The sequence below is a fragment of the Cydia splendana genome, chromosome 22 (genome assembly GCF_910591565.1).
Source record: "Cydia splendana chromosome 22, ilCydSple1.2, whole genome shotgun sequence".
NCBI lineage: Eukaryota > Metazoa > Arthropoda > Insecta > Lepidoptera > Tortricidae > Cydia > Cydia splendana.
This window is the reverse complement of record NC_085981.1, coordinates 3,032,114-3,051,321: the sequence shown is the minus strand read 5'-3', so window position 1 is coordinate 3,051,321 and position 19,208 is coordinate 3,032,114. Positions and strand designations below refer to the sequence as shown.

The window sequence follows — 19,208 nt, the reverse complement described above, 5'->3', positions numbered from 1 at the left end:
TTATAAGTGTGTAAATTCAAGCAAGGATTTATCGTTTTGTCTACATTGTGCCAGATAAAAATAAGAACATGTTATTAAATATTCTAAAAACGATGAAAATTACAAAACAAATAAAATTATCTTTACTTTGACTAACAAAAATAAATTTAACTAAGAACTAAACAGACGAAACTAAAACTACCTAATAAGTAAAACCTATTTACAAATAGAAAATTGGCCCCAGGTCTGTGCCGTCCGGTAGGATGCCCAGAAGGCTGGCGGCGTTACCGTAATTAATTAATTACCATGATTTGTTTTTAGGTGTAATTTTAGTTGTGTGGTAAGTAATAAATAATAATTCTTTATTTTGTGCTTAAGGATTTTCCTTCAAGTAGGTAAGTAATTTTTTTAAAGAAAATGAATACGAGTGAAATTGTGTCTTCCAAAGAAAACTAAACCTTAGTCCCTTTCCAATAAACATCATAATATTCATGTTTAATCGGCTCGATTCGGGAAATGAATTAGAGATTCACTAGATATGAAATAGTAAAGATATGTGACGTTCCACGGCAAAAGGTACCTGATGGCGGCTGGTGCCGCGATTCTGGAAGTGAATTAGAGATTCACTAGATATGAAATAGTAAAGATATGTGACGTTCCACGGCAAAAGGTACCTTATGGCGGCTGGCGCTTACGTCGCATAGCGCCGCAATAATATTGGAGCGGCGTTAATAATAGCGTAAGCGACAACCGCCATAAGGTACCTTTACCCGTGGGACGTCACATGTCTTTACTATATCGTATCTAGTTAATCTCTAATTCATTTCCCGAACCGCGCGGAATGTAGTAATGTTGTGAAACAGTAATCGTAGATGAATCATATGTAGCAATTTAATGAGCTATTTCATAACATCCACATGATTAAAACTAACGCTGCAGTGTTTTAAATAATACAAAGGTGGCAAACTAGTGTGCGGCGAGACTACTAAGGAGACAATGTGATTCATAAACGGACTACGTAGCCTATGGTAGCTTGCAGCTTCAAAGGTGCTACAACATGTGGTTCAAACTCATAAGTTAATCAATAAATGCACAAAACTACATACTTATTTTTAATTACTTACCGACAAATTTTTAATGAATTGATGTCATTGTATATTATGAAATTGCTGACATTTTTATTAATTTAAAAATAAAATTAATATTGTTGTTGTTGTATTAATTTTATTTTTAATAACTTATTATTTTTAAACAAAATTTAATAGTTTAGGTATATCTTAATGTTTTATAAATGTCAGTAATGTTCATATATTTTTACACTGCTGTTCGGATTTTTTTTTTACATTTTAATGTGTGGTCTATAAATAAACGGATTTATTATTATTTTTATTTATTAAAACCACAAACGTGCAGAAAATCGTGATTATTATTACAGCTACAGGGAATGTGATTAAATGATAACCTCTTATTACTTCTTGACAACATTATATTTTATTAGTTTGACCCTTTATACAAACTCTAGAAGGTCATAGAGAAAACAATACATAGAGTGCTCACTCCATACATCAGTTTTGGTACCAAAAAGACTATTATTTTCATAGTCGACATCTGGCATCGAGTAGCGGAATTATCAGTACTTTAAGTACTAGTAGTAAGTGGGTCAACCCCATAGGCCCCGTGCATGAACTATAGGGGGCAGCATAGGAGCCATCAGATTTTTGGCGCGAGGCCTAAATGTGTCGTTTATGCTTCCGATGTAGCCCACAAGATGGCAGAACCTACTATGCACAAGGAAACGTACCGACGAGAACGGTAGATGGTAGCACTTGCTTTGGCAATTTACATGTGCACATATATTTCCGATTCAGGCCACAAGATGGCAGACCCTCCAACGCGCAGGGTCCCTATACGACTAATGTCATCACATTGCAAAAAAAAATACAGACAGTATAACCTTTCTCAATTCGAAATTCCCTGACAACAAATGTAGGTTTATGTACATCGTTTATGAGAAAAGTTACCTACTGAATCAGTCAACGACAACACAAACAAATTGTTGTTATATTCATCTTCAATAACATTTTTTGGGAATTTTTTTATTTACTATCCCAAAAAAAAAAATTAGTAGGTACCATCGCCGATACTGTTAACTGAACATAACCAGTCCACCGATGGACTGCTGTTTGTACCTACCTACAAGTGTTTTCTAAACATAACATATGAATATATCCAAATGCTATGACATCACGTATGTATTTACCTACATTATTCACTATCGACTAGTTCATTGAATCAACAATACAATAATACAAATCACCAGGCCCCAATTTCACCACGGTGACAGGTGCGACAATTGTAAAATCACTGTTGCTGACGTCACAGGCATCCATGGGCCACGGTTACCACTTACCATCGGGCGGGCCGTATTCCTGTTTGCCACCATCATTGTATTATTTAAAAAAACTTTATTATATCGGAAAAAAACAGATATTTCTTTTGCGAAGTTTCTGACAATTGTCAAGATTTAGAAGAATTGTAGGTAATTCTTGACAGGTAATGAGTTATATGTCGGAATTTCGTGACAATTGTAGTGTTTCTTGTGACAATTGTCATAAACTTAGCAAGAGAAATATCTGTTTTTGTCCGGTATAATAAAGTTTTTTTTAATAATACAATGATGGTGGCAAACAGGAATACGGCCCGCCCGATGGTAAGCGGTAACCGTACCCCATGGATGCCTGTGACGTCAGCAACAGTGATATTTTACAATTGTCGCACCTGTCACCGTGGTGAAATTGGAGCCAGAAACGTCAATAAATTAGCAATGTACAAACAATATTCAAATCACTTGTCGAAACCAATATAGGTACTTACCACAGACAAGACATCCTCTAGACGGACCTTAGAGCAATTATTTCATGAAACCGATGCTGCCAAAAATGCAGGGGAGCGGGGGACGAGGTGAGCGAGTCCCGTGCCGTGATTGGTCCGTTCAAAGACTCTTGGGCGTCACACAAAGACACTTGATCGAAAATGGAGTAAAACTACCGTATATTTGTGGCAGAGGGGGTAGCGCGACTATGCTCAGTCTGGAGGATGTCTTGTCTGTGGTACTTACTGTCCGTTCTGAGGGGATTGTCCAAGATGGCCGACCTGTCGTTGTAATTTGAATCTTGTTGGTATAATAATAAAGTCGGTATTTGAGAAGATCGTTTTCGGATCTCATGTAGTCTGGCTCTCAACTCGACTATAATAAAATCAAACACTCGCTGCAACCGAATACGTAATGTGCGCTCTGTCACACCTACCCGCCTTAGGTAAGTGTGACAAAGAGAACATTACGTATTCGCTATGATTTAACTATAACTTGCGCTCGAGTATCATCATTTTCATCAACAATTAACTGAACATAAGTAACCCTTCTTACACCGAGATAAGGACTATCTCTGATCAGTTGTGTTTCTGTTGGTACTGATACAGATTCGTCCATAAGTCAAACGGTGATGGGCGACCTTTCACCGAACGATAACTGCACATCCTATTTCTGAGCTGGAATCCTTTGGGGGAACTTTCCATTCATAATGTTAAATTAATCAAACATATAGGTACAGTCAGCTGCAGAGAGTGGTGACCCCCCTGCATAGACTGATTGTATGCACGGGGGGGGGGGGGGGGGGTCACCTCTCTCTGCAGCTGACCTGTAGCTATTCGATAGAAGTCAAACATAAACACAGAAAGATGTGTTAATAAGTTATGCGGTTTTGGCTCGAGTTGATTTTTACTCGTAATAAATACCTGTGGGCCGCCCGATTTCTATACAGGTTGTCCCAGAAATCGACGTCAAGCCATAAACGGATGATAGACCAAGTCATAACAGTTATCATAAAAATACAAAAAAAAATCCAACTCATGTTCTTTAAAAATTATGGTCACTTTAAAATTCACTAAAAAATCCACACCCTGTAATGGTTCTTTAACTCTTGTTACTACAAATTCCATAATTTATTCTAATTTTATGTCTTTCCCATCACGGAACAATGGTGTTCCGGACCTTTGGGAGGCGTGCGCGGAGCCGAAGCCAACACGTAGAGGCCCTTTTGACACTTTAATGAAATGTAAGGGGTACACCGAGCGGAGGCTGCCCTTGCCCGTGTCATGGGACGCACGCAGAGGCAGCACCCGCCAGGGTGTAAGGACTATTGAGAGTTGATGGAATCTAAAATGAACTAGGTTATTGGGTGAAAGCGATGGACTAAGAACTGAGCTATGGGGTAAAAAACCGGACGCCTGCCTAATAAAACGGTATGCAATTTTATTTCCGGCAGACGGTGACTCGCCCTCACAAGATGGGCCCCCACAAAAAGCGACATCTAGGATGGCTCAAGGGCAACACCCTAATTTTATTATTATTATGTAATCTTGAATAATGAGGCAAAGAATCGTATACTAAACCTGCTAAAGTCTTGGAACTACGAGGAATCAGAAGAAATTCTGAATCCTTCCCAAGTGACTCCTTACTCCACGTACTCATAGGATTACCTCTTCATTCCTCTTCGAGTTCAGTTTCAGTTTTTCATAACGCTCGAACACACTTAAATCTAACAAACTTTTACATTCATTACATTCTTAGATTTTCATTCACACACTTTCCACTCCCTTCTCACAACAAGCTTACAAACACACTAGTTCACACTCCTCTTTCTTTCCTAATTCCTATTCTTATGTTTAATATATTTATAATTTTGTATCACTGGTAACTCGTGATGATCATGACCCCCGCGATACAGGCCATGCCTAGTGCGGGGTTCACTGTAACGTGCTTGTTAAACTTTTACTGTCAATAAAAATATTGTTATTGTTATTGTTAATTACAGGGTGTGGATTTTTTAGTGAATTTTTAAAGTGACCATAATTTTTAAAGAACATGAGTTGGATTTTTTTTTGTATTTTTATGATAACTGTTATGACTTGGTCTATCATCCGTTTACGGCTTGACGTCGATTTCTGGGACAGCCTGTATAGGTAGTATAATTTTTTTTTCGGTAGATTTTGATAAAATTTGGTAAGTTTGAAGAGCTTCTCATTCTGAGTGGAAAAACATGAAATCTCAATTTGGGCCAAAAAATAATTATAATTTTCCGTTGAGTTGCGAAAATTCCATACGTTTCGTTTTTAGGAGGAAGAGCTTTTAGGACATTTTTGTTTTCATGGCGTTTATGATTTAACTATTTTGAGTTAGCCCTTGATCTTTAGGTCTTACAGAAGGTGTGTAGCCATTGTCTCATTACGACATTCCTACTAGGTTTAAAAGAAAAGTCTGGCATCCCCAGGCGAAAACCATAGGTGGGAATGAAAGGTCCGATCGCTGTGTCTCGCTCCAACCTATGCTTGTCGCCTTAGCCGAAGCCAGTCGCGCAATGTCGTGGCCAGGTCGTTACGGAAGGTGTGTAGCCATTGTTTTATCTCGGCATTCATACTAATGAATGAATGTATTTATTACTAGACAACATTAGGTCCAAATATTGTTAGTTTTGAACTTAATCTACTTAATCTACATGTTAGTTACTAATAATAAACATATAAAAGTGATTTGGTCCTCTGGCTTATTTAGCACATCAGAGGGCAATCAGACTTATTGGCTATCATGCTTAAAATGCTAATGAAATGTCTGCATACAGACGATAACCTAAGGCCTGAGTTACACTTGTAAGTTTTACTTACGTAAGTAGGGACACGGCTATACTACAGAATGAGAGATGAATATCGTTATCTCATTCTAACAAATAGCTTTATCCCTACTTACGTAAGTAAAACTTACAAGTGTAACTCAGGCCTAAGGAACAACTACCTTGGCGAGTGTAAACATGATAACGTTAACGACGCGATAAACTAACGGCATATGAATTGTACTGTAGATGCGTTAAGGCAGCTCCCATCCCAAGTTCTTCCTTCGTTAAAAGAAATGTCTGGCAGCCCCTATGCATACAGGCGATAACCTAAGGCACAACTACCTTGGCGAGTGTAAACATGATAACGTTAACGACGCGATCAACTAACGGCAGATGAATTGTAATGTAGATGCGTTAAGACCGCTTTCCCACTGACGTCCAGTTTTTTGCGGGTACGGTTTTTTGCAGGATCCAGTTTTAGTAGTATAGGTGCTAATTTAGTAACTTTCACACGAGGATTGTTTGCGGGATCCTGCATGCATACTACAGAAAACCGGATCCAGCAAAAAACCGTACTGTAGATGCGTTAAGGCAGCTCCCATCCCAAGTTCTTCTTTCGTTTAAAGAAATGTCTGCAGCCCCTTTGCATACAGACGATAACCTAAAGAACAACTACCTTGGCGAGTGTAAACAAGATAAGATAACGTTAACGACTCGATCAACTAACGACAGATGAATTGTAATGTAGATGCGTTAAGGCAGCTCCCATCCCAAATTATTAATGGACGTAATATAGAAATAAGTTTTTGGCAAAAATTTCGTTTTTGGTACAAGCTTCTATCGCTGACTGTACTTTTCTTTACACAGGCAACTAATATTCATTGAGACTATTCTAAAACACCAAACACAATTAGGTTGCGTTATTTTATCACAGAGTACCTATGGCCAACTCCTGTCTCCATCATCAGATCAGCTCGATTGTACCATCAAATTGCATTGTCACCAGACCTACATATGCATGCAAATTTTCAGCTTCATCGGAAACCGGGAAGTGGGTAAAATTTATCTTGCAAGATTTGACCCGTACAAACAGTTATACTATACATACATAGGTACATTGCAAGTTAAACAAAAGCTTGTAAAAAGGATCCAATCTGCAAAAATCGATCAAATAAAAGTCAATCATTTAAATGACAAATTTTAGGGTTCTTTGCGTTAAACTACGACCATTTGGCGACGAACCTTTCTGTGAGACCAACTCTTTGATTTTTTTCCCCGATTTCTAGAAAAAGCGTGAACTAATTTGAATAAATACTTTTTGTTTAGGAGCTTATGTCACCATTGTATGTCAATATCCGATGGAATCCCGGAAAAAATTACAAGAGGAGTCGTTTAACTTCAAACTCGGGTAAATCCATCTGTCAGATGATGCGATTTTGGTATTAAGAATATAATAGGGTAGATATTTGCTGAGAGGGTCGAATGGATTTACCCGAGATTGAAGTTAAGCGACACATAGGCTCAATAGTATTTAATTTATACTAACTTATGCACTTGCTCTGAGAATGAGATATTTAGTGACGAATAAACTTGACTTATCGGGTTAACTCCCTCAAATGACGTAAACACCTATGATAATAGGTATTATAAGGCTGATAAGCCTTAGTGAGCTAAAGCCAGTTTACTAAATGGAGCATTATCTATGAAAAGGGACCTTATTGCCGATGGCGCTTACGCCGCACAGCGTCGCGCGGCATTGTATTTATATCGGAGCATCGTTAATAATGGCGTAAGCGCCATCGACAATAAGGTCCCTTTTCATAGATAACGTCACAAATATGCAAAGATAAGAATATAAACGTAATATAAAGTGACTGTTATTGTTTATATTATAAAACCACTATCTTCTGAAAGTACCCTAATGATAAAGACCTTTTTATTTATCACAAGGTCTTCGTGCCCTACATTCACTCTTGCAGATAATAAACTCTCCCTTGTTCATAAAACTTGGCAAACCTCTGTAAAGTTTTCTCTTTTTAACAAACACAAATTAAATACGGCGGACAGGGACAAATGATTAGGATTAGGATGAGGTATTTTTAGGCTTAAAGACTCGAGCCCTCAAGACTCGTAAGTCTTGAAGACTCCACTATATTTGAGAATTGTATTTATTTATTTTACGCATATGCATGTAAGAAATCGTCTTTGCCGCCTTTGAGGCGTTAAGCCTCGACAGTCTTAAGGGTTCGAGTCTTTAAGCCTCGAAATGAGCGTTATTCACAACACTATTATCAAGGCCTTATTTATTAGACTTGACAGACGTTATGAAATAACTCAAATAACGCCTTTATTATTTTTACGTGTCTACACTTTAATATCATCTTTTATTTTTAGAATATGACTATGACGTAGGCTTTGATATAGTGTCGGCAGAACAGTTAGTTAATTATTTAATACCTTACTGCAATGTGTTAAACCAAAGACAAGTCAAGAATTAGGACTGATATTTTGCATACAAAGTTACGGTAGTCTTTGGTTTTAGATGGTATGATACGCAACACAATTCAATGAATTTTGCAAAACGCCCTCATGTCTGAGTATGATAAGGATCCTGAGATTTTTTTTTTAATTTTTTCTGCACAAATTAATGAAGGAGCACAGCCGAGGTTTGAACCCATGATTTTTGACCACCGCACATATATGACAGGTTAAATAATGTATGTTATCTTTCTCAGCGAGTTCACTCTAGACCAGACATAACTACAAAAGAAATTACGTGTATACAGATTGACGGTCTATTAAAATTGACTTATAAACTGAAATAAATGTCATATACTAAGAAAAAGTGACCAAGGCCTCCAGTGCCCCAGGCTGGAATCGGACCAGCGTCCTCTGCTATCGCGGTAGGTGCCTGTGCTATTCGGCCACCGGGCCACAGCGGCATAGGTCGAATTTTTCCATGTATATGCACTTCTTACTGATAATTCAATTAGTTCTAATATTTCTAAGTGGCGTACACGAAGAGAAGCCTATGCTTAGCAGTGGGCGACTGAAGCCTGGAATGATGATGAATATTTCTAATAAAATTGTCTTATCTCTGGTTAAAGTCATTTAACTCATTCAGACCACAATATTCTTATCAGAACTGTGACGAAGTACCAGAATTGTTATTTGTTTGTGTAGTAACTGACCTGCTCGAAAACAATTGTTAAGATATTAAGGCCATTCACACACTGCCACCGCGTGGAGCTGCGCGACTAGTCTAACAACTAAGTAACAATGTATGCAGGTATATCAGTTTGTATATCATACTGGGCTGGCTAAGATGCAGGATCAGTATCGCCGTTATACGCGCCACCAGCATGTGCATCCGAGGCACACGCCACCGCTTTAAGTCCACTGCCAGGAGGCTTGGGTTCCACGACGGTGCCGGGTTTCAATCAATGTGTGGAAGGGCTTCCACACATTGATTGGAACCCCTTTTCTACCCTTCCTATGTATTAAAAAAAAAATATATATATATTATATACCCCTTTGACTATGTATTATGATTGTTATGATTTTTATTACTATAATAAACAATAAGGTTATTTTGATATCAGTTTGTTATCATAACAAGCGCCGTTAAGGTGGGATCAGACGGTTCACTCGAATTAATGTTCACTTGAGTGAATGATTCATTTTCCTTTCATTGCATGTTCACACGGTGCTGGTGCTAAGCTTATTCAGTTTTCATTTTCTTTCACTATGGATTCGAATGCAGTTGTGCGTGTTGGATTAATTTTTATTTGTGATCATTTAATAAAGATCTAAACAAGCAAAAAGCAAAGAAAACGTAACGGTGGTGGGCGCGAGCTTTGAATACTTTGAATACAGAGTAGGTACCTACAAATACCATATCCTGCTTTTTCCTAGAAGTCTAGGTAATACTACCCACAGGATTCGAGAACAATATGCAAAATCGGAATGAACATTCACTCTGTGTTCACACTGTTCATTTTTTGTTCATTCGGAGTGCGAGTGAAAGTTGCCGAATGAAAATATCCAACACTGTTGGATCATTTCACTAATGAATTCATTTTTCACTTTTGGTTCATTTTGTGTTCACACGTGTCACTTTGAGTGAAAGATGAATAATGAAACACGAAAATGAACCGTCTGATCCCACCTTTAGATAAACTGAGGATTCGCTGATATCGCTTCGCTTAGGTACAGTCCGCGTCAAATAGACAGTGATGGTCAAAATGGCCAAATATATCGGTTCAGTTACAAGATCATAATGACATCTCTGTGTTCTCATGAACTATGTATAGTTTAAATCTATTAAAACAGAAAATTTCACTATTACGTTTTTTCATTATTGTTCTTCATATGTAAATCAAATTTTTAGTTTAGAATAAGCAAGCTTAGCGACCTGCTGATGAAATACAAAAAAAACCGGCCCAGAGCATGTCGGGCCATGTTCGATGTAGGGTTTCGTATTTACCGCCCGTGAAAATAGACAATAGACTATTTTACAAAAATCATTATTGTAGTAGTCGTTTTTGAGTATTTGCAAAAACTCAAAAACTACTGGACCAATCAGGTTCGCTATATTTTTCCTTGAAAGTCTTTACTACCTAAGCTGTACTATCACGATTTTTTTCATATTTTTTGGACCCATATATGGTTCACATAACTGTACCAATTTTCAAAACTACTTACACAAATTATCACCACTGATTTTTTAAATTTTCTTGAGCTGTAACTTTTTTTATCAATCTTATTCTTTTCTTTTTTTAATATTTTTATTTCGAAGTATGCAAGTTTACTGTTTCTAAACCAAATCACTTACATCATACTTACATAGGTACTACAATAAATCATATTATTAAATTACATTATATTAATACATGGCCTGTTAGTATGTACATATGTTAGTGTGGGTCAAATCTTGGAAGTTAAATTTGACCCGATTTCCGATGCACAATACTTTACCAGTTTCATTATGCATAAAAATATCGACCTCATTTTATTTAACAATTTCCTAATAATGACTCATGTATCAAGTCATTAGAGATTAAAAAGGAAACTCCCTGTAATGACGCGTAATTTAGTTAATACATTTTGTAGTACAAGGTCAAAGTGTCATAGCGGCAACAGAAATACATCATCAGTGAAAATTTCAACTGTTAGCTATGCTGTGCTAGCTATCACAGTTCTCGAGTTACAGCCTGGTGACAGACAGACGGACAGCGGAGTCTTAGTAATAGGGTCCCGGTTTTACCCTTTGGATACGGAACCCTAAAAAGCTACCATCGTTAGTAGAGTTGTGTTATGTATGCGGCACCACGATACAATACATTCGGTAAAGACACACTTAAAGAGAGCGAACTAAAGAACGTCGAACTCAAAGATGTCCTTCTGCTCTGCAGGAAAACAAGAAGATTTAAGAGGAATAGTGGGAGGCAGTCTAAGTCAGTTTTGCATTTTATTATAGTATGGAAGATGACTGCATAGAATAGTTTGTGTATTTAACATACATATTTGATACAGCTGTGTAGTAATGGACAAAATAATATTTACTAATGATGACTCACCTACAGACAATCAAATAAAATCAATTCTTATTGACTCTCAAAAGAGTTTGTTGACAGCATTAAGACTCACACAAACCTAACTGCCATACAATCAAAGTCACACACTCATTGACCATTAGCGAAGGTCTCCATTTTAACTCCGTCATTTTGCATTTGGTACACTGTCCGGATGTTCTCCTCTACAAGTTGCAATTCTTAACCGAGTCTCGTGAAAATTTGAGACCAGTTTCTACAATTAAATAGATTTTTTATATCAAGTGAGAGTTTGGAAATTTTTCAAGATGCGAAAATTAGCATAAATAACTTAAGTGACCATAGCGTGTATGGCGCTTAAGTTCGTAGTGAGTTCACTGTGATAACTCAATAAACTAAGCATTTTTCACTTTTAAATTTTCTAAGCTTAACACGAGAGGTCTACAGCTCACAGAGTCACTAGTTTTAAAACTTGCACAATTTGAATTGGAAAACATAAATTGGGAAGCGACTCACAATGCTCATTTTTGATACATGTTTAAATTCTCTAGATTAAATTTAAGATGTGTTTAATATCAAAATTTACAATAGTTATTCCAACTACACCAAATGGGGGTAGATTAAAAAAGTTTTTAAGTTTCTTTGTTACCTAACTCTGTTAAATGTAAAACATTCTAGAAACTTCAGGTTCTGCAGATAGAAACAGTATCTTGCACTTCTTGTTGCCAAAATAAACATAATTTTTGTTTGTATTGGAAAAGTAGTCCTCTTACTAAACATAGATTCCACATGCATTCAATGCAAAACCTGTTCTAGCTTATTTATGATCCTGACGTAACATACAAACATACCGGATACCTATAACAACATAATCGCCTAACACAATATAAATGTGAAACTCGGGGGTACCCATAATTTACGCATTTTACACGGCTAGAACTCGATAAATTCGCGTTACAGACACATGGTTAACTATTCAGGTCATGAAGTAATTAATGTACAACGAAATACTTACTCAATGCCAGTCAGAGTATCTTCATTGGTGAATATTTTGATAAAAAATTGGAGCGAAGCAACAAAACACACGCGAAAGTTCGCAAAAACTTGCACTGAGCACGTTATTGTCAGGGAATGTAGAACTTTCTCATTGCATTGTTACACAGGCTTTAGAAACGGAAATAAACACAGGATTTTAAGGGAAATAATAAAATAAAAGAGAAAACGAACGAGCGCATCGCACACATAAGTACGCGAAGTAAATAATGACAATGTTGCCAGTGCTAAACAGTTGTTTCCCTGTTATGAGATTTTATTTAAACTTAGAGTCTGGCTACTGAAATATTACCCAAAGTTATGGCGGGAAATTCAAAAAATCTTGGGCCGGTCACACTGTGTGTAGTAGGAATTATAGTTGTGATACTAGAAAATATTTTTGATTTTCTGTGCACACGTAAGGTACCTAAGGAAATAAGTTAAATATACGTTGACTGCACTCAAAGTCAGCTCACATTAATTTCTACCACTATGTAAAGTATAGTCAACGACAAACACATATGATTACGTTCCAATGTTTTGATTTTATTGATATTTTACAGAACTTCTAGTTTATCCGTTTTTTTACACACTTTTCCTGTTTATGAGATTCAGGTATTAATAAATTCACATAATTAATCAAAGTTATAGGGAAATGTTAGAAGTTTAGAACTAGCACTTAAAGTATCAAAATATTAATAGAGCACCAACCTACTAAATTGTTTCCGACTTGTAAACATTGCAGTTTTTCGTTATAAAACGCTTCACGTCGTTTCGCACATTGTCGTAATTGTTTACGAGCTTAAATAATAGGTTGCGGACCTCACTCGGTATAGTTATTATTAATATTATTTAAGTATTATTTAAAATAAACGCCTTATATACCGCGAACAATTTGAATGAATGACATAAATTGACAACAGACTTTTAACTTTTTTTTAAAGCATAGACAATTGGTGATGCAACAAGGAAATATCTGTCAACAAAATTTGGCTAGCCAGACTCTATAATAATCATTAATCACAGAGAGCGTTTGTCTAGTAGTGTCAGTGTCACATAAAAACGTAAAGCGTTTCTATTTAAAGTTGTACCCCTAACTATTGCATTTGAATTGAGAATTTTCATATTAGTATTCCTACTCAGAATTATGAGCTCTTTCCATAAAAAAAATATATTTAAAAAATCGAAATTCTACAACAAAATTTGGGGGTGAAACGCCTTTGTTTTGTACCATCGTTGACGATAATATTGGCCAAGATTTACCGTTACAGTCCACGATAGTATAAAAGCGCCTGCATGCGATTGCATACATTTACTCATTCACTCACTCACTCATTTTCTGCTGTGTGTGAGTGACAATAAAATCGTTATCACGGAATACACTTAGCGCATAAAAAGTGGCCATCGTTTTTTTTGTTTGGTATTAACTCTTTGTTTTGCTGTTCATGTCCAAATAAATAAATATATTATCTGCATCCTTGTCAGTTTTTTTAACGCAAATTTGACGCAAATAAATAATTTTATAAGTATTTAAATACACTAAACAACTTGCGAATAATTTTTTTTTATTGTAAGTACTCGTTGTCATCAGAAGCAAGGGCCAATCTTATAAATCTAATGTTACAATTATTGTGTAACTCAAAACAGGCAATATACTGTCTCAAAATGTCATGCTACGAACTATTTTAGCAAAAATAGAACCAATACCTGGTTATTTGGTACAATCTGCTGACGAGCAATACAACGGGTGATTTTTCTAGTTACCCGTTGCTAAGGGAGATCATTATACGTATGGCAACTCTAACCTAATGTCAACTGTCAACTTGACATTTAGCAAGATTTCGCAACTGCGTTTTATTATTGCAATGTTGTACTTGATCGACTTGATCTTTTACGATAATTATATTTTATAAAAAGTGTACAAAAAATCCGGGTTTTATTTATAATCAATTGTATTTATGAAATAAATAATGATATAATAATAATAATGATAAGGCAGTGATCTTGGACACGGCGCGGATAGTCGGTTCCTCTCTCTCTGCAGCCCTGACCACCGGTAGCTTGGGCCTTGCCCCTTGCTTGCCCCGCTGCTGGCGGCACCCTAGGTTAGGTTTTTTATAATGTGTTTATATGTATTTTTTATCGTTTTGTAAGTGTTTTTATATTTTACTTTTATATTCATATTATAAATAACCTAACTTAAGACGAAAAATAAATAAAGAGATCATAATGATATACTTAATTAGGTATATTTTATAAAAAATGTAAGTACTTACAAAAAATCCGGGTTTTATTTATAATCAATTGTATTTATGAAATAATAAGAAAAACCTATCATGCAAGTATTCGTTTTTGGCTAACTATTCGTGAGATGTATAAGGTGGAGGAACGAAAATTGATGGCAGCGAACAGCGCTGTTAAAAAAGAATTTTAAAATTTACGTTGACCTCGAAATATTTTCTTTTTTTTATTGATATCAATCGTCTCTTTTATCAGTCTTATCTAACTTATCTTAGTAGCTATTCATGACAGGGCGGGACATTTCTTTTTTACAAATAAAATTGAAGTGTTTACTTATAATAGTGCAAATTCCAAAATTGAAAAATAAATAACATTGTTTATGTTGTTGTTGTAGTTGGGGTATTTTTATATTATTTCAAACATAGTCAAATTTATTATTATGTTTGAAATTCACACTGTAATAATTAAGAACTTACTTACATTCTACTTATATCCAACTCCTACTAAGTACTTAAAGTGTCATTCTATGGAACTTGCTAACTATGTACAGTCGCCATCAGATATATAGGAGCGGCCAAGGTGTTCACAATATCTGAACACGCGCTCTAACGCCCTGACAATAGAGGCGTGTTCCGATATTTGTGAATACCTTGGCCGCTCCGATATATCTGATGGCGACTGTACCTAAACAAACCGCCATATATTAGGGAATATTAGGCAAAGCTCTGCGTAGGTGGCACCTTTGTGGCACATACAGTAAACAAACCACATTGACACATCACACGTCACGTCAATCACATGGCCTACCGCGAAACAAGAAAATCGAAATTTCGTTATCTAATCTCTCTATCACTCTTGCATATTCGAGCGATAAAGAGGCAGATAACTAAATTTCGATTTTCGCGTTTACCGGTAGGCCCTTGTTAACAAACCGCCTTGATGCATCAATGTCATATTTTATTGTCTGTGAAAACTTGTCAAAAACAGTTTAAGGCTCAGTATGTATAAGTTAGTCTATGAATTTACTGAGTCGGCAGTTGATTATTTTATACATTTTCAATTTTATTTTAAGTTTTAATCGTGTGTCGATAGATGGCAGTAAATGTACCGTGACTACAAAATTGACAATGACAGGACCCCTCTATACTATCTATTCTTTTTGTCGGCAGTAATATATTATCCCCTATTCCATAGTTAGCAAGTTCCATAGAAAGACACTTTATTTTCTTGGAGTTATGATGAGTCAGAGATTTTGAAATGACACTAGTTATATTTACGTCAATATTCTCTTGCGTCTGATCCCAAAATTAAAGATGCACGGCTAAGAGAGAAAACAGAAGAGAAGAAGAGTTACTCTTCTTCTCTTCTGTTTGCTGTTTTCCCACTTTTATTCCGTAGGTATTCTCACGCACATAATTAATTCATTATTTCACATAAACACTTTCTTAAGGTGCATTAAAGCATACTTTGTACATAGGAAGTTAAACCTTCACATGCTTCGAACTTTTCCAATTTCCGATTGAAACCCGATAAACTGAAAACTTTTCGAAACTCGGTAAACCCCACCCGAAATCTTTATATTCAAAGTTAATCTCCCATTTGATTAAAAGTTATTCTATGCAATGTACTGCCCCCTGTAATATAAGTTACTCCTTTTTTTATGACTTCTATAAAAGTATAAAAATCTTTTCACCAAAGTTTCAAAAATAAGCGCCACCTACAGTGAATAAACTAAACGAAAATCGTCAAGTTGCCGCATCCCGCCGCTAGATGTCTACCATTGACCCAGTTCTTGCTTCTCGTAAAAATAGCGCCGTACAATAGCTCAAACACTATTTATATCGCGTATCTCTAAAATCTGACTCCACATGCTTATCTCAAGCCGCACCATCACTCCACAGAATCAGCTGAACCGTACGCCTACCGCGCAACGCACGGTTTATACATATCTAAAAAAATATATGTAAAATCGATACGCGCTCAGTTGTTTTCTGTCCCACAGTAGTCCTCGCTAGCGTTAGCATTAGTAAACAAGGGATCATGTTTTAAAGATGGAAGTTAAAAGATACATTAGGAGTGAATCCGCGAGTTGTGCTCATATGGTCGAAGAAAGTGCAGCGAACAATAGAAAGAGCGTTGATCCCCATGAGAAGTTGAAAGCGTTGTTGAATTCGCCTGAGGATGACACGGATGACAGCTTGCCTCCATCTGACGCTCCTAAATTCGGGACAGTTATCCACAACAGGATATTCGTAGGAGGGTTCTCTTTGACGACGACGGATGAGGACTTGTGGAAGTTTTTTTCTGGGTTCGCGACTGTGACAGCTGCGAGGGTCATTTACGACAGAGCTGGAGTGTCCAAGTGTTATGGCTTTGTGACATTTGCTAGCCCGAGGGTCGCGCGGTTGATCGTCAAACAGGTCAGTGACTTTTTTATGAATTAGAAAAAAAAAGAAAAGTTAAAAAAAAAATTGGTTACAAAAGGTCCATGAAGTTTACACCTTAACCACCTTATTTATAAAACTTACAAGCCTCAATTAGTTAATTTAAGTTATATACCATTGTTACAAATATATACCTATGTACACAAGTCAAAATAATAGATCAAGACAAACGATAAATACCTAGCTAATTGAGGCTATTGTAACGCGTTTATGTATAACACCATAAATTGCATCTTAAAATTGTATGAAACTTAGTAAAATGCGGTTATTACGAGTATGATACCTAACATAATTTAAAAAATAATTAAGAGTACAAAAAGTCCTATTTTAGACAAATTTCTGCATTAAATAAATATAGCCTGTATTTATACATATTTAATTTCTCTTACCTTAATAAACGTAATACCTCCAGACTCTTATTAACTAACTATTTTAGTCAATCGCGTGTATTTTTTGTCAGTTTGTTTTACCACTTCGAAACGAGAGGAGTTTTTTATCACGATAACGGAGTTGACACGTTATCGTGATTTGATAAGATTGCAGTAGGTACGCGTCATTTTTCATATTTTGCAATTATTATTCAGAATTTGTAGAATTTTTCAGGAAATTTAGGTTAGGAAATATAGACTTGTGTGGTGGCCAAAAATCTTGGGTTCAAACGTCGGTTGTGTTGTATCTATACTTACTTACTGCTGTGGCGCAACGACCCGGAGTGGATCTTGGCCTGTGACACCAAAGAATGCCATGCTACTCTGTCCAAAGCCGTTTCTGTCCAGTCGAAGACGCCGCTGTATCACAGAATAACTAATAGTACTACCGTACAGAAACTTCACTCCTTCACAAAAGTCAGATTTAGGTATAAAATTATACCTATACTCGCCGCCTGCAACAAAATTGAAACTTATAACCGCGCACGAACCGTGAATTTTCTTTGCGCAAGCGCCACGTGATACGACTATCTTGCGGTCGAGCGGCGCCCACTGCCAGTCTGCCATAAGATTGCCGGCCCATGCGGCGCGCCGGCCAAATGTACCTAAACTGCGTTGTGACACCCGAAAAAAACAAAACAAAAAGATAACTAAAAATTCGCTCAGAATCCTTATCATACAACAGGTTCCAGTGATAAAAACTCTCCTATGTCCTCTCCCACGACTCAAACTATCTCAATAATTAATCGCATCGAAATCAGTTCATCGGTTTAAGCGCCAAATATTATACTAACAGACAGACCGTCAGAGACTTTGGAATGTATAGTACCTATTCTATAAAGAAAAAAATTACAATTGATTTACCAATAAGCTAAGCCACGTAATTTTTTTTTCTCAAACATGCAATGAAATATTGATGTTATGTTCCTTACAATAGGCTGCGAAGTATGACGTTTCAGGTGCGGCTAGGACAAAAGGTCGTTAATGGAATTTCATACACATCTTGCAGGCCTAGGCCGGCAAAGTCCTCTTTTTTAATTTTCATTTCACAGATATTTGTGACACAGCATCGTGGCATTCATCCATTAAAAAAAACTAGAGGCAGTATTTGCTTTATGGTTCGTAATGACACTCTGCCACTACGCCTATAAAAAAAAACAAAAAACAATGTTTGCTATAATTTGCAGTTTTATTTGTATAAAATCAACATGAACTTAATAAATAATACATTCAATACTTTTATAATTTTAAATTATAAATTTAACTACACAAATAAAAACATTTAAAATATTTCATCTAAACGTTAGCGGTAAAAAGGTCTACTCAAACACGCGTAGTTATATTTTTTAAATTGTTATGGAGGTAAAGTTGAAAAATATTCATTCTGTTTTATTAGATTTATGGTGCGTTGTTGATTCTTTGACTTTAATATGAGTTCCGACGAAATAATGAAATTAATATTAATTGTAATCGTAGGTGTTGGAATTGGCAGCGTAAGCAGAATTGATTTTAAAACTTGCTGCCTCTGCCGCCAAGTCAAAGACGAAGTATGTATATGGTTGCTTATGGCAATTTTATTACTTGAGAAACTAAGAAAAATGGCTTACAGTTTATTAGAAACAGTTTTGTGGCATATTTTAAATGAATGTAACTACAAACTCGTTAACACTGTGGAAATTATACTTATTTACTCCATGCATAAAGCAACGATGTATGTGAAACATGATATCAACATGAAAGACTATGTAAACTTATGTGACGAAAACGACAGTCAGACGGATACAAGGCGAAAAAATCAAAGATACATGAAAATATACGGGTAGTAAACATACACGACTCGTGTAAAACATACGCGTGATAATG

General features: G+C 36.2%; 2 protein-coding genes across 2 annotated transcripts in view; one reads left to right on the top strand and one right to left on the bottom strand.

Moving 5' to 3' along the window:
* The window catches only part of LOC134801455 (dual serine/threonine and tyrosine protein kinase-like), a 31,244-nt gene extending 18,774 nt beyond the window's left edge, over positions 1-12,470 (bottom strand). The window contains exon 1 of the mRNA XM_063774044.1: positions 12,216-12,470. The gene's annotated coding sequence lies outside the window, so the exon portion shown is untranslated. The remainder of the gene's footprint in view (positions 1-12,215) is intronic.
* A 3,701-nt stretch (positions 12,471-16,171) lies between these two features.
* Positions 16,172-19,208, top strand: part of LOC134801496 (protein boule) — a 49,182-nt gene continuing 46,145 nt past the window's right edge. The window contains exon 1 of the mRNA XM_063774105.1: positions 16,172-16,893. Coding sequence (XP_063630175.1) covers positions 16,525-16,893 — 369 coding nt within the window. The 5' untranslated portion in view covers positions 16,172-16,524. The remainder of the gene's footprint in view (positions 16,894-19,208) is intronic.